This window comes from Sceloporus occidentalis, unplaced genomic scaffold (assembly GCF_023333645.1).
Source record: "Sceloporus occidentalis isolate IW3139 unplaced genomic scaffold, rSceOcc1.0.p SCAF_14, whole genome shotgun sequence".
NCBI classification, from domain to species: Eukaryota; Metazoa; Chordata; class Lepidosauria; order Squamata; family Phrynosomatidae; genus Sceloporus; species Sceloporus occidentalis.
The window spans coordinates 1795946-1811461 of NW_028316994.1; the positions used below are offsets into that span (position 1 = coordinate 1795946).

Genomic DNA, 15516 nt, shown 5'->3' on the forward strand with positions numbered 1-15516 from the left:
GAATTCTGTGAAATCGTTGTCCAAAATGTATTTTTCTCCCCAAATTATTTTTATTATTTTATTAATTTTTATGATTTATACCCCCCAAATGGGACTCAAAGCAGCTTAAAACAGCACATCTAAAACAATGCGGAGTACACAAGTTTTAAAAAAGGCCTTAAACTGTAATCCAATTAAAGCTTTTAAGTCATTAGCATTAAAATACTTAAAACAATTAAATACATATTGCATACTGAAAATCGTAAGGTTGCATTTCCCTCTGCACTGGTCAATTAAGTCTGAAGGTCTGTTTAAACAGGAATGTCTTTTTGCCTTCCAGCAAACAGACAGCAGAGAGAGAGCAGACTGGAACCTCTCTCCAGAGGGAATTCCAAAGCTTAGGAGCATCCACCAAGAAGGCTTTCTCCTGTTTCCTCACCAGTCAGGCCTGGCAGGGTGGTGAGATGGGGGAAAGCCCTCCCCTGATGAGCATAAGACAAATTTTGCATCTACACTGCAGAAATAATACAGTTTGGCACCACTTTAATTGCTGTAGCGCCATCCTACAGAATTCTGGGATTTTAAGGTTTTTAGGGTCTTTAGTCCTCTTTGCCAAAGAATGCTGATGCTTCACAAATCCCAGGATTCTGTAGGATGGAGCCATGGCAAATGATGAAAAATGCTGACCGAGGGAAGGATCTGATCCAGTTTGCCTCTTCCTGAAATCACTTGTGAGATATTTAGCCTTCTCTGTTCAGAGAGCTCAGGTATCATAATACATTACAATTTTCAGGATTCCTTAGCAATGAGCCAGGGCAGTTAAAACAGTCTCAAGCTGGATTATTTCTGCAATGTGCTTTGGACTGGACCTTAGTTTTAGAAGAAGTGGCAGTTGGTGCATATACTTTTTTGTATAATGTGTAGTTTGACCTGAGTGAAGGTGTCCCCTGCCCCAAACTCACAATAAAGGGCCTTTCCTCCGGGTCTGATGATATCCTATGTGGCTCCCAGCTGAATCTCTCTCTCTAATGGGACAGAGTGTGATAGTGAAGGCCTCCTTGGCGTTGGGTACCTTGTTTCCCAACTCATTTTAAAAACAAATGGTCTGAACTGGAAGTTCCTGCTTAATCAGAAGGGATCAAAATTCCCGGTAGAGCAATTGCAGGGCTGGCTCTAACCCTGTGCTGACTGAGAGAGCAGAAGATGGCTATAGCAAACCCCCTCTGAAGAAACCTGCCAAGAAAACCACTCTGATAGGTTTGCCTTTGGGTCACCATGTCTTGGAAAAAACTTGAAGGCACACAACCACAACAAAAGAGCAGCAAATTACTAGGGTTCTCCCTCCTCTCTAGGGATAGGGAAAAGTGGTTGTTGCAGTTTTGTTTTGTGTGCCTTATACCTAAAGCCTTGGCTGGCTTTGAGTACTATGCATATGTGTCAGTGAGGTGGAGAACTTGGGCCAGAGATCCTAGAAATCTACTGGCTAGCCAGAAGGCAGCTTTGGAAGAAGCAGACAAGGAGTATGGACTTGTATAAAATAAATTTCCTATTCTTCTGTGCATAGTTACACCTTATATAAGGAGGTGAGAGTCTCATGCTTTTACTCGTAAATCCAGTTATGTGCAAGCTAGAAATGATGGTAAAGAACTACCTGAAAAGAAAAACCACTGCATTTGTTCAGGAGGGTGGTTTACAGGTAATTTTTCAACCCCCTTCATTGCTTGTCATAGAGCAAATTATTTTTCTACACAAGCAAGCATCCGTGGCAAGTCTGTCTCAAGATAATTTGCTGTCTGACCGAAGTGAAGGGCAAACTGTTGCCTCCTTTAATTCCACATACAGAATCCAACTGGGCTGGTTGCAGAATCTTTCATCAGCTGCGGGAACAGGAAAGCATCTTCCATAACACTTGACTGTAAGAGGCTAGTTTGTGCTGTACAAGACAAGCTGACCTTCAAGAAAGTGGAATAGCAAGGGCCGGCACAGGATAAATGGCTAGGGTAAGAAATTTACCATAGTTGTCCTCATTCCTAGAATACGTAGAACAGGGGTTCCTAACCTGGGGTGCCCACACCTCCAGGGTATGTGAGATGGGATTTCACGGGGTGTGACACAGATACTTATGTGAATCTAAATTCAGTTTTCTTTTGTGAGTCAAGACAAAATTTTGGAATTACCTGAATCTATAGGCAGATCTGTGGATCGCAGTCAATTTGCTTAAACGCAGTATTATTTGTAGTTTAATTTCTGGTTAAAAATCAGAAATTAGACTTCTTCATCTTCAAATGTGATATTACTTTTGTAGGGGATGTGAACATCAATCAAATATTTCATAGGGGTGTGGGGCATAGGAAAAGGTTAGGAACCACTGATGGAGAAAGCATGCCCATTCTTCCATCCCAGCTATTCTCATGAAAACTACTGCCAACAGAGAATGGCTAATATGAATGTGCCTGATATGTATCCATGTGTGTTACCAGCACCCATTGCAACTATTGCTAGCAGTGATTGTTTCACTCTGTCTAATGATGGGGCTGGCCCTAATCAGTAGAGACAGCTGTCATTTCAGGGATAGCCCAGCAGCAGTATCTGAGACTGCGGTGGCATTTTCTAATGCAGAACACATGGGAAGGGGAACACAAACCATCAAAAACAGCAAGATTGCTACCCCTCATAAGTATCATGCATCCTTTGAATAGAAAATACCAAATCTTACATTTCAAGCTAAAGGGATTTTTGTTGGGGAGATGCCTTAAAAAATAGAACATGTTGATCACTAAAACATGACGCTGATACTGCAGTTATAGGGTACAAGAATTTAAACTGTGAGTGCTGGTTTCTACATAAATTGTATAAAATCACACACATATCCAAATACAGTCCTTGCAGAAATGTTCTTCCTGCCCTTGTTTAGCTGGGGCTCAACAAACTTGCTGAGGTTTTTAATACTTCTATAGCTATGTAGAGCCAGGCGATGTGGTGATGGTGATGCACTGGAACTTGGAAAATCATGTTCAAGTCACCACAGGGCCATGAAAACTGACTGGGTGGCCTTGGGTCAGTTACTTTCTCAGCCTGATTGACCTCACAGGGTTGTTGTGAGGATGAAGTGGGCATTGGGAATACCATCTGTGCCACCTTGAGCTCACTGCTACAATGCTTCATTGAAGTATTCACTCCCTTTCCCCACATTTTGTTGTGTTTACAGCCTGAAAGGGATTTAATTGCCCTTGTTACCCAAAAGCTGGTTTGTTTTGGTTACTTCACTTCTGTGGTGCAGTAAAAATATTTTGTTCTTTCACAGCATTGAATGATCTTGTGTATGTCAAGTACTAATAACCCCGTTGAATCCATTCCAGTTCCAGGCTGTAATGCAATAATGTGTGGAAACGTCAAAGGGGGGGGGGGGGTAAATGCTTCTGCAAGATACTGTATTGGATATGTGGTAGTAATAGCTTTCATGTGGCTGGGAAGAATGGGCATACTTTTTCTATACAGCATTTAAGAATATTCTTCCCAGAATAGCTGCCTGGGAAGAATGGATACACTTTTTATATATTTCAGAATGTAATGGCTTTTAGTCAAATACAATAAACAATTGATTGCCTGACTGATATATTTCAGAAGTAGGGACCATGATCAGTAATTCCCCCCCCCCCTACATTCTCTGTTTAAAACAACAATTCAGGCAATATTTACTAAGAGCAACAGAAAGAGGAAGATTTTGCACAAAAGTCAGGCTAGGAAGCAGCAGGATGCATGTCGGTGGACTTTGATTTACCTAACCTAAAGAGGAAAAGGACACAGCAGGTGATCTCTCCTTAGTCATACAAGAAACCATTTTTCCTGCAAGTTTCTAAAGCTTCCATGATCATAAAAAAATGCTGCTGAATTATGTATCTATCTCCCACTGCTTTGCACAGTGTAGCTGTGCAGACTATCTACTGCTAATAGGGAGGAGAGTGGAGTGGAGTGGAATGGAGGAACAACATGATGCTTTGATGTGAACCAGGCTAGGCAATTCTTAGACAAGGCTGTTACTACTACTGTTTGAAAAATAGGAAAAAGGGGGAGCAGATGATTACCTGAGAAATGCAAGTTGATTTCCCCCATACATTGATGAGTAAACTCTTTAAGTATCAAACCTTTGAAGATTTGCTATAACCTGGCTTCCTTGAATACCAGTGCGTAGTGGGTAGATCTAGAAGTGATGGGAGCTCTCTGATCAATTTGCACTAGATTGTAAAGAATGTAAATCAAGATTTTTAACAATGTAAGCAGTAAGGATCCCCCACCCTAAATTAAACTTTTAAAAATGAAGAGGGTGCAAAATAACTGGGTGAAAAATTTGGGGACGGGATCTGAATTCCATTCAGTTCTGTAGTTGTGACTTATGGCAACCCTAAAGTGAACTATCATGGGGGTTTTCTTGGCAGAATTTGTTCAGAAGGGGGTTGCCATTGTCTTCCTCTGAGGTTGAGAGAGTGTGACTTGCCCAAGATCACCAGTAGGTTTCCATGGCCGAGTGAAAATTCGAACCCTGGTCTCCCAGTGTCCTAGTCTTGACACTCATAACCACTACATCACACTGGCTCAGTTCTGGTACATAAAATAAATTCATGAGCTTGGGATTCCCTGATTCTCAGTATAGGTCTTTTGCACCTGGCTTTGGTTTGTGGATTGCAGGGTTCTAGTCGTAAGCAAAGTAGGTCCGGCAAGCCTGTGGTTTGCCCAACCCTGCCTTAGTAAATGGGCTGAGCTGTGCTTTTGGGATTTGCTGTCTGATGGATTTTTCACAAATTCCAAGTCATCACATAACATGCACAGTCCCTCAATGATGAGCATCATGCATGTGTGAACTTGATCAAAATTGGGGCTCAATCCAAGCCATATTTTATTTGAGATGAGCCCCTGTGAGATGCAGCATAGTGGCTAAGTGACAGAGTTGTGAACTAGACCATCCCTACATTTGAATCTCAGTCATATTAGGTGATCTGTGATCCTCCAGATGCTGTTGGCAGCTGGCTAGCTATTCTTATCCACCCTGACTAGCATAGTCAATAGCAAGGATGGTGGGAATTGTAGTCCAGTGTCTGGAAGTTGCTTTCTTCTGTCTTAGGCAAACCTGCTCTCTTGTTCTGTCTCAGACTCAGTCATACATTGCTACTATGGGGATAATTATTTGTTGTAAGGATTGTTATAGCAGTGTATGTAATACATACTGAATTTTCTTTAAAAAATGCAGTAGAGATAATAATCTGGCAAAGATGTTTTCCAAAATGTATTCTTTCTGTCAAGCAACCACAACCAGGTCTGAACACATTCCTTATGTACATTAAATACATTTCACTTCAGTCTTCCTCTAAATTGCTCCAAGGAGCCTACATAGGTCAAGATCCTATTGGTGACATATACTGGTATCACCCTCATTTCCATTGGCATATGCACTTTGATAGGCTTTGCCAGGATGGAGCCCCATTGCTAATTATTGGGCAAGGGAGCAGGGAGGCAGCAAGATCTGGAATTGGGCAACCAGGGCAAAAAGGGACACTGAAGGCATCTTGTTGTTGTGTGCCTTAACGTCTTTTTTGACATATGGCAACCCTATCATGGGGTTTTCTTGGTAAGTTTCTTCAGAGGAGGTTTGCTATCACCATCCTCTGAGGCTGGGAGAGTGTGATTTGCCCAGGCTCACCCAGTGAGTTTTTGTGGCTGAGCAGGGATTTGAACTCAGGTCTCCATAGTCATAGGCCAATGCTCAAACCACTGCACCAGCCAATACCAGTCTTGCCTATACCAGTCTTGTTGTAAGCATTTAGTCATTAGGAATTGGGTCTTCCAATCAGCTTTCCTGGAGCTTTTTCCTTTTTTTGTACACTGGAATGTGTGGAACAAGTATTCTGATTTGTGCTTATGGTGATAACAATTGAACTAGGGGCGGATGTGGATAAGTGGCAATTGTTAGAGATCAATCTAGCCAAAATAATGTAATGAGAGAATTGCTTTGGGTGGAACACAAAAGACAGGAACAATTCCAGAAATGTTTTCCTGGCTGCCTCCTATCAGGCCAGCTGTGTTTGTTGCTAGCTGTACAGGGCTCTTCTCTAAAAGGCAAGGTTCTATGTAATTTAAAAATTAGGTACCCTGTCTGACCAGCCTTTTAGGGCAACAGAAAGGGTCTAATGTGGGCTGTTCAGGAACTAGAATTTATAACATATCACATGTCTACCTCTGTCTGTAATATAAAAATTGAACTGTTGTCAGTATGGCTTCCAAGGCTGCTGCCACACTGCAGCATTAATGCAGTTTGACACCGCTTTAACCGCCATGGCTCAATGCTATGGAATTCTGGGACCAATAGTTTTGCAAGATATTTAGCCTTCTCTGTTAGAGTGCTCTGGTGCCACAACAAACTAGAAATACCAGGATTCTATAGGATGGAGCCATTACAATTAAAGTGGTGTCAAATTGCATTAATGCTGCAATGTGGCAGCAGCCTTTGTTGGAGTCTGCAACAAAAATTGCATTGTAAAAGACGTTTGAGACTTGGAAAGGCAACTGCGAAGGAACCAGATAAGATCCTCAAACGTAAAGATACATCATTAAATATCCGAGTCAGAATCATCCACACTATATGATTTTGAACGCTGGACAATGAAGAAAGTGGAGAGGAAAAGTATAAGCTCATTTGAAGTGTGCTGTTGCTGAAAAGACATTTTTGGGGGGCTTTTTTGGAGTCCCCTTTCCCTTAATTCACCCTTCCCAAAGGCAGAGTCTACATAAATTCAACCTAGATAATGAGGAAATAGAAATAGTAAAAATACTCATATCTTGGATCAAACATAGATCAGAATGGTGACTGCAGTCAGGAAACCTGAAGAAGATTTGGAATGGGGAGGGCACTATGAAAGAACTAGAAAAGTTCCTAAAGAGTAAAGATATACAACTAAGCGAAAAGTTAGAATTGTACAAGCCATTGTATTCCTTATGGCCACGTATGGATGCAAGAGTTAAACAGTGAAGAAAACTGGCAAGAAAAAAAACCTCTTGTGAGATGTGGTGCTGGAAAAGAGTGCTGAGGATATTGTGGACAGTCAAAAAGACAAACAAATGGGCCCTTGAACCGATCTGCCTGAAATGTCCCTGGAAGCCAAGATGATGAAGTTGAGGCTGTCGTACTTTGGCCACATCGTGAGAAGGCATGAATAATTGAAAAAGACAATAATGCTAAGAAAGGTGGAGGGATGTAGAAAGAGAGGAAGACCTCTCGCTAGATGGATGTACTCTATTAAGGAGGTCATGAGAATAAATTGACATGATTTAAGCAGAGCAGTCGAGAATAGGGAGTCTTGGATATGTCTCATCAACAGCGTTGCCAATGAGTCGGGATCGACTCAAAGGCGGTTAACAAAAACAAATGTTTTAAAATGTCTTTATATTTCTGCATATCTTAGGGGGGGTTCCTCCATCCCTGCTGTTCTCTCCCTTCCTCGTGTGTGTGTGTGTGTGTGTGTGTGTGTGCATCAGAGCTTGGAAAAGTTGAATTTCAGACTATAGATTTGCCTGGCCAGTATGGTCACAGGGCCTATTGGTTGGAGGATTTCGAGGTTTGTTCATAAGGACCCGTGTTTGGAGAATGCAAGCTGGAGCATGGAGATATGAAGGCGTCAGTTATGTGTCTGGTTGTGTTTAAAGGTTGAGATACCACCAGTGATCTTACTGGAGGAGGACAGCTGTCTGTGGGTTCCTTCCAGCGGCTCTTCTTGCTTGAACCGTCGGTCTTGCACACCCTCCAGGACGCTGAGCCAAGAAGGGGCCTCCCCACGCCTTCCTGCCTCCTGCCAGTGTCTGCTTGGGAAGGGGGGTTGCCTTTTCCTGTCGGGGATATAAAACTTTCCCTCAGACTTGGCTGTCTCCAAGTTTGCACTTTCCTACCCCACTTCCAAAAAGTGGCTGAAAGGATTGAAGTAGGGGTGAAGGGAGGGTTTGGGAATGTGTAAGGAAGACATTACTTTCCACCTTTTTAAAAAACGCTGTGCATCTCAGAAGTGGAAATTAAGGTACTGAGAGACTTAGCATTGCTTTCTGTAAAGTAGCTGGGGACCCTTTCACACCACATTGTGATTCCACTTCAGCTGCCCTGACAATATCCTGTTGAATCTTGGGGTTTATCATTTGGGGAGGCACCTGAACTCTCTGGCTGTGAACTCAAAATTGTTATTGTTGTGTGCTTTCAAGTCATTTCCGACTTACCGTGATCCTCGGGGGTTTTCTTGGTATGATTTGTTTGGAGAAGTTTCTCCATTGTCTTCCTCTGAGGCTGAAAGCGTGTGGCATGCCCAAGGTCACCCAGTGGCTTTCATGGCTAAGCAGGGAATTAAACCCTGGTCTCCAGTCACAGTCCAACACTGAAATCACTATGCCATGCTGGCTCTCGTGAACTCTAAATATGCCTCCCTAAACTGCAGATAGAGCCAGTGTGGTGTAGGGGTTGCAGCATTGGACTATGTCTTTGGAGAGCAGAGTTTGGCCATGGAAACCCACTAGGTGACCTTGGGCAAGTCATACAAATTTCAGCCCCAGAAAAACCCTTAGGGTTGCCATAAGTCAGAAATGGCCTGAAGACACTCAGCAACAGCAAATCCCAGGATTTCACAGGATGCAGCCATGACAGTTAAAAGTGGAATTGAAGTGTTATAATTGTGTAGTGGGAAAATAACCCCAGGTGGTCTTATTTAGGGTTCTTTATGGGAAGAGAGTAGTCTGGAATCTTTTGGAGCACTGAGTGGTAGAGTACCTGTCTTGTGATTTAAAAAGCCTCAGCTTCCAGTCCTGCAGAACCAGTCTTCCCCAACCTTGGGCCTTCCAGAGGTGTTGGACTACAGCTACAGAGGCGATGGGAATTGTAGTCCAACACCTCTTGAGGAAGATTGTTTCAAGCTGCAGAGCTGTGAATAGAGTCTCATACAGAGCCATCACTATTTTGGATTTGTGATTTCTTCTGCTAGCTGGCTTTACTCCAACTAGCTGAGAGTTGCTTGTTTGCTTGCTTGTTTGTTTCTCCAAATGTTTTATAGCCATATGTATGGTGGAATGCTCCCTCCCTGCCATTTTGTTAAGCTCAACCTTTACTTATTTGGGACCAGAAGGAAGAGTGTTTAGGCTAAAACAGATCAAAAACAGTTGCACGAGGCCCTTTTGGCCCTACTTGTGAGGGGCATGCTCTTTTTTGGCTGCAACCGCACTGCAGAAATAATCCAGTCTGACATGCCATGGCTCAATGCTATGGAATCCTGGCAGTTATAGTTTGTTATGGCACCAGAACACTCTAACAGAGAAGGCTAAATGTCTTGCAAAACTATATATCCCGGAATTCCATAACACTGAGCCACGACAATTAAAATGGTGTCAAACTGGTGTCAAATTTCTGCAGTGTGGATGCAACCTAAGTGAGGTTTTGGTAAACTGCCCTTGAAGATTGCACATGTAAATTGATGAAGTAGATACAGAAAGAAAGAAAAAGCTAATGAACTGCAGTCTTTCACACCCTTGTCTTTTATCCTGGCCTCACAAATTTTTGTTGTTGTTTTTAAAGATTAGCTTGAAGCTATCATTCCCCTGCTTCCTACAAAATATACACCCACATTTCCATAATGTAAATTTGCATGTGGTGTGTGCTCTGTACAATCAAACTGTAATCTGACTCTGTAGTGTTCACAAAACTTTCAAAAACAAAGCAAAGCAAAGGAAAATCATTTGCAAAGTCATTTGATCTAGATCCTGGCAACAAGGCAAGAAAGCAGGGCTGTTGTGCATGCACACACGTACACACACAAACCCAGAAGCAGCCCAAAACAGTATTTCAAAATGGTATTCCAGAATTAGGTTTGAATTTGATGCAACTGGTAGGCACCATCCAAAAAGTCTTCTTGTGCTTTTTTCTCTTCATTAGGTACGATAGAAAGATTTAGCACAATGGCTGCTTCTTACTGTTGGCCACCTTCCCTTAGAATCTGCCTCTCTCTCTCTCTCTTTCTGCCCCCCCTCCCCATTTCCTTTGCTGGGTGGTGCTGCGGAAGGAATGAGCTCACAGCCGCTAATGTATTCCAGATGGAGCTTCAGGCTGCTCTGTTCTCAGACCTTGGCACTTTCCCAAATGCTTTCTTTTTCTCACCGCCCCCTTGTGCCCCCTGTTCTTTTAACACACTGATGATCTATGTATGCATTGTGCCCCTTCCTCCAAGCCCCATCCTGGCTGGCATTTCCTTGCTGCTCTGTCCCATTTGACATGCCACTAGAGGGCAGTGGCCTTGCCTCTGGGCATGACGCATGATGCGCCCATGGTGCTGGTGGCTGTTGCTGCTCCAGGTCACCAGAATGGACCAACTGTGCTGTCAGTTTGCTGAGCAAGGAAAAAATGGGAAAAGGTCAAGAACAAGAAGCCGTGGCACCAGCTCACCATCACAAATTTGGAGCAGGGTGGGGGGACAAGAGAAAAGATGTTGCACCTGTATGAGGACGGGCCATGAGATTACACCAGTGCTGCTAGTGGGAATTTTTGATAGTGGTGATTGTTATAAAATTAATGTTGCAAGGATTTTGCTGGCATTATGGGCAAAAAAAGGGCTCTGCAGGTTTGGGGAGGGCACGATCAGTTGGGGGCAGGGAGTTGTTGGATGGTAACCATCGTCAACCAGCTGCAAATGCTTTGTCTTTCCTATTTTCCTATGTTTACAGGAACCTGAACCAGTGGAGGAATGTGTCCAGAGCACGCTGGCCGCCTTGTATCCCCCTTTTGAAGCCACTGCCCCCACTTTGCTGAGCCAGGTTTTCGAGGTGCTGGAGCGGACGTATCAACACGATGCCCTGCGCTACACCCTTGACTTCCTTGTCCCTGCCAAGCATATCCTGTCTCGCATCCAAAGTGAAGCCTGTGTGAGCTACTGCCTCGGTTTGGCTCTCTTTTAGTTGGGAGTAGCACTTCAGTGGGAAATCCAGCTCACTGCTGCAGGGCAGGATGAAAACCCTCCATGGCATTGATCCTGGAATCTCATGACAGACTGGTGTTGGAGGCTTAAATTGATTTAAAGCAGGAGTGGCGACATTTATCCTCCCACCATATGTCTTGAACTTCAGCTCCCAGTAGCTCCAAACAGTAGGGATTATGGGAGCTGTAATACCCTAAAGGCACAAGATTCTGCCTGATCTTGGAAGCCAAGCAGGGTCAGCCATGGTTAGTACTTGGATGGGAGACTGTCAGTGAATACCAGGTGCTATAAGTAATATTTCAGAGGAAGGAACTGGCAAAACCACCTCTAAGAAAACCCTATGAAAATCATGGGGTCACCATAATTTGACCTATGACTTGAAGGTACATACACATATAATCCAAAACATCTGAGGAGATAGATGAAAGTTCTCCAACCTGATCTAAAACAGATATAGGGAGCCTGTGTTCCTTCTAGATTTTGTTGGAAAGTATGTGCTACCATCTACCATCATTCAGCTAGGGACAGTGGGAGAATGTTATAGTCCAGCACCATCTGGAAGGCAGCAGGTTCCCCACCCAAAACTGAAGTGAATATTTTCTTTGATGCTAGAACTCAGTTCTAGAATGTGGCTGGGTATTAACTCTGTTCTGTTTCTCATAAACCGTTCCTCAGTCCTGGCCATCAACCAAGTGCTGATAGATATGGGTGGGTTTTCCTTTCAGGGTTGGTTTTATTGTTTTTAAAACCCTTTGAAATAGTAATTCAAAAACTGGGGTTTCTCTGCCCCTACCACACATAATTTGTATGCATTTCATGCTTGTATCATGTAAAGGGTTGCTTTTATTGTCTATAAAACCCTTTGACATATTAATCCAAAACCTGGATTTTTTTTTCTCTCCCCTAACCCCAGTGACACATAATTTGTAAGCATTTCTTGACTGTACCATGCAATAGCAGAAACAGAGTGTCGAATTTGTCATTCTGAGCACCTCAGCCTTTGTGTACAAGTCCTTAAGGTGGTGAAAGTAAGTTTAAAAATTATGTAACAGGGGAAATTCCTGGTACCAAGAATGGACAGGTGATCAGTATTTCTCTTGGCCATGGCTCTTAGCCCCTCTGTGAGGATGGCAGAAGTAGAATGAACTATGCAAACTAAAAAATAATAATAGTGCAAATTTGCATTGTTTGTACATGTCATTGATTTCTTGATACACAGTTTTTCAGTCCTTTGTGTCATTTGGCCTTTCCTTCTCTCTTTCCCTCCTCTTCAGGCCCAGTACAGCGGCTTTGTGTTTTGCCATGAGGGTTGGCCACTGTGCCTTCATGAGAAAATCCTGGTGCAGCTGGGTTCCTTACACTGGCAACGTCTCTGTCCTGGTGACTTCTACCTACAAGTAGTGCCTCACCGGGAGTGTGCCCCACGCCTGGTACTGAAGTGCCTGTCTCCAGAAGGTCACCGTGGGGTTCAGGAGCTGCCTGTGTCCCCTGACTCCTATCCCTTTCTTTTCACTGTTGAGTGGCTCAACGGCATCAACAAGGAACGCCATGTGGGACGCCTGGAACGCTGCCTACTGGCAGCAGGGGAGAAAGTGTTGAGCCTGCCATGGCCAGAATTAGTGTACCCCCAGTTTGTGCACAAAGACGGATTCATTGTTGGTCAGCGCTGTCCTGTGGATTTGGCTCCTGAGGTGTTGGGAGCCCGGAGTCCTGGGGACGGACGCCATTCTGGTGGAGAGAACCGTGAGTCTGAGGGAGAATACGTTCACCTCTTGGAGGTCAGCCCTACCCTTCACCAGGCAGCCAGGATCCCGCAGCCTTGTGGTAACCAAATTCAGACCATGCCTGCCCGCAAAGGACACAGCAAGAGCCGGAACAGGCGTCACCGGGCCTGGCTCCACCATAAGTCTGCGTGTGGGGAAAATTTTGCCTTGCGTCAGGCCTCCAAAGCCCAGGAAGCAGAGAAGTCTAGTCAAGAAAGTGGCATCCGGGGGGACAGGATCAATCAGATGAGAGGCGGTCCAAGCCTGGTATTGGGTCAAATGTCAGGGACCTCTAAGGCAATGGGAAACTGGAGTCCTGGACAACCAGAGCAAAATCAAAGTCTTTCTGGAAATAAGACACGACCTGACATCTTTGTGGGGGCTGTTGAAGATGCGGGACTGGGGAAAGCAGAGGTGCCAGGATCTGGTCACCAAGATCCAGTTTGTTCCAGAGTGGACAGCATTGAAAACCAGTCTCAAGTTTTGGCCACACCAAAACGTGCTGCCAAAGGAAACCGCAGGAAAAAAAAGGGAGCTGGGAGAGGAGCTGGTGGTGGCAGAGCTAGACAAGGGGGTGATCTGGCTAGTAAAGGAACAACACCTGCTGCTGATACAAAAGAAGCTGGGAAGGAGATAGTTTGCATTAGCCCAGCAGAACAGAATTGTGGGAACAGGGAAGCCAACTCTGGTACCACAGAACAAGCTGCCAGTATTGAAGAATGCTGTGTTAGTGTTGCTGATTGTAATGTCCACCAGGAGAGAAATGGTATTGCAGAAGAACAGAATTTTGCCACTGGAGAGGAGGGTGTTGGCACCAAGGAACTGCTTGTTGGCACCAGAGAATGTAGTGTGGCCGACAGCCAGCCAGTGAACAATATGGAAAAATGTTCTGTTGGCATGGGGGATAGCAGTGTCAGCACCAGAGATAGGATTATCAACCAAGAAGGCCAAGGTCTTAGCACTGAAGAGGTGGCTGCTGCAGTTGATGCTGGTCAACCAAGAATTGGCACAGAGGAGCAGGGCCTTGGCAGCACAGAACAGAGAGTGAATGATTCCAAAGGACATATTTTGGGAGAAGAGGACCTCACAGTTGGCACTAATGAATCCACACTTACTAATTTGCCAAAGATGTATGAACCAAGTATTGCTGGGGCAGAGGAACCTCCAAGTGTAGCAGTTGACCAAGGGCCAGAGAAAACAGAGAATTCCTCACTGTCTCCCATGGCTCATCTTGGACAGTCTGTGAACTGGGCACTTCTGCAATCTGGTGTCTTTGCTTTAACAGGTAAGTCAGTATCAGAGAATTTTCTTGGTAGGCCTAGAAGCTGGCCATGTTTTGCCATGTTTATAGCTCCTGGAAAGAATATGTAGAGAAAACCCAATTATCTAAAGCAGAGGTGGGAAATGCATAGGTTGCATTTGGCATCCAAGCATTTGTCAACATTGCTCCCGATGCTGCCAAATTTGGCTGATGCAGTGGCAAAAAAGCTATATTTTTCTTTAAAAACTAAGTGGCACAGGAAGTATGCACTTTGTTTTTAAGCAGAATCACAATCTGAAGCCTATGCCCCAAAGAGGAGAAATTAAAGCATACATCCTCAAATCCGGATCTCTGTTTGCCAAGACATTTTAACTTGATGGAACAAACCAAGCAATGCTTCTGTTCTCATGTATTTTTGCCTGTTTATTCTAATTGGATATAGTTCTGTTAGGATTTTAAAAATTATTATTACACTTGGTAAGCTACCTTTTTACCATATGATGAGGAGCAGCATGAAAATACTTTAATTCTATTGTTTATGATGGTGGTGTGCCAATGTGTATGTAGCTCAGTTTGCCATTGCAAACTGCTTGCTGCTAGCCAGGTTGAATCCCAAAATTTGATCCTCTGCAGAATGAATCTCCTTAGGCTGTCTAAACTGCCCCCCGCCCCCCCCCCCCTTAACCAACATTTTTGCCATCTTACTAAACATCACGAGGCCTGGACAAACCAAGCTGCTGGCTCTCCATGTCACAACCCTTTGCAAAAACCGCTCCCTCACTCAAAGCCACAAGACACAACCTGAAATAATACTAGAGCTGTGGTGATCATATTACCAAAGGCTTGTGGCTTTCAAAATGGGAGGCCCACTGTCCTGAGGGGGCATTGGAAGCATAAACAAAGGCACCACTGAAAAGGGAAAAAAGTGGGGGGTTTAGAGAATACAGGGAATAAATTGTAGAGAACTTGAAAAGGCAGTATAAGCAGCCAGAGAGAACAAAAGGACATTCTGCTTTTAAAAACACCATTAGTGGCATTCTTTATGATCTCTGTACAGCAAGAATCTTATCCTATTTTTTTTCCTATGGAGTAACAGCACTGTACCCAGACTGATGTTCCTGGAAAGTTTTGTAACAGAGCATAGGAAGGAGCTATTCTGTGCTGGTTGCCCACAGCCATTGGAGATGCTTCTGAACATAATCAGCCCTCCAGCTAAAGGACACAGATCTGCTATGGCCCGATACAGACAGGCCCTTTGTGGCGTGGCAGCAACGATACTAGGGGACCGTGTGGCAACCCTAGTACAGAGTGGTGGTATAACAATGGCGGCATCCTGTGTACAAGGGTGCTGCCGCACGGTCCCTAACCCTAGTACAGAGTAGTGGCGTAACAATGGCGACATCCTGTGTACACAGGTGCCGCCATTGTGATGTAAGCGCTGTGCGGCGTCTGTGTAGCACTGCGCATTGCTTACGTAACGAGTGCAGCATTGGTGCACTTGTGACGTCCACCCTATGGTGCAAAA

General features: G+C 44.2%; 1 protein-coding gene across 3 annotated transcripts in view; it reads left to right on the top strand.

The window, feature by feature from the left end:
- The first annotated feature begins 1873 nt into the window (after positions 1-1873).
- The window catches only part of LOC149303495 (rho guanine nucleotide exchange factor 40-like), a 39682-nt gene continuing 26039 nt past the window's right edge, over positions 1874-15516 (top strand). For all 3 annotated transcript variants that reach the window (XM_089479774.1, XM_089479775.1, XM_089479776.1), the window contains exons 1-3: positions 1874-1979; positions 10717-10914; positions 12242-14015. In XM_089479774.1, the coding sequence (XP_089335900.1) occupies positions 1971-1979; positions 10717-10914; positions 12242-14015 (1981 nt within the window). In that variant the 5' untranslated portion in view covers positions 1874-1970. The remainder of the gene's footprint in view (positions 1980-10716; positions 10915-12241; positions 14016-15516) is intronic.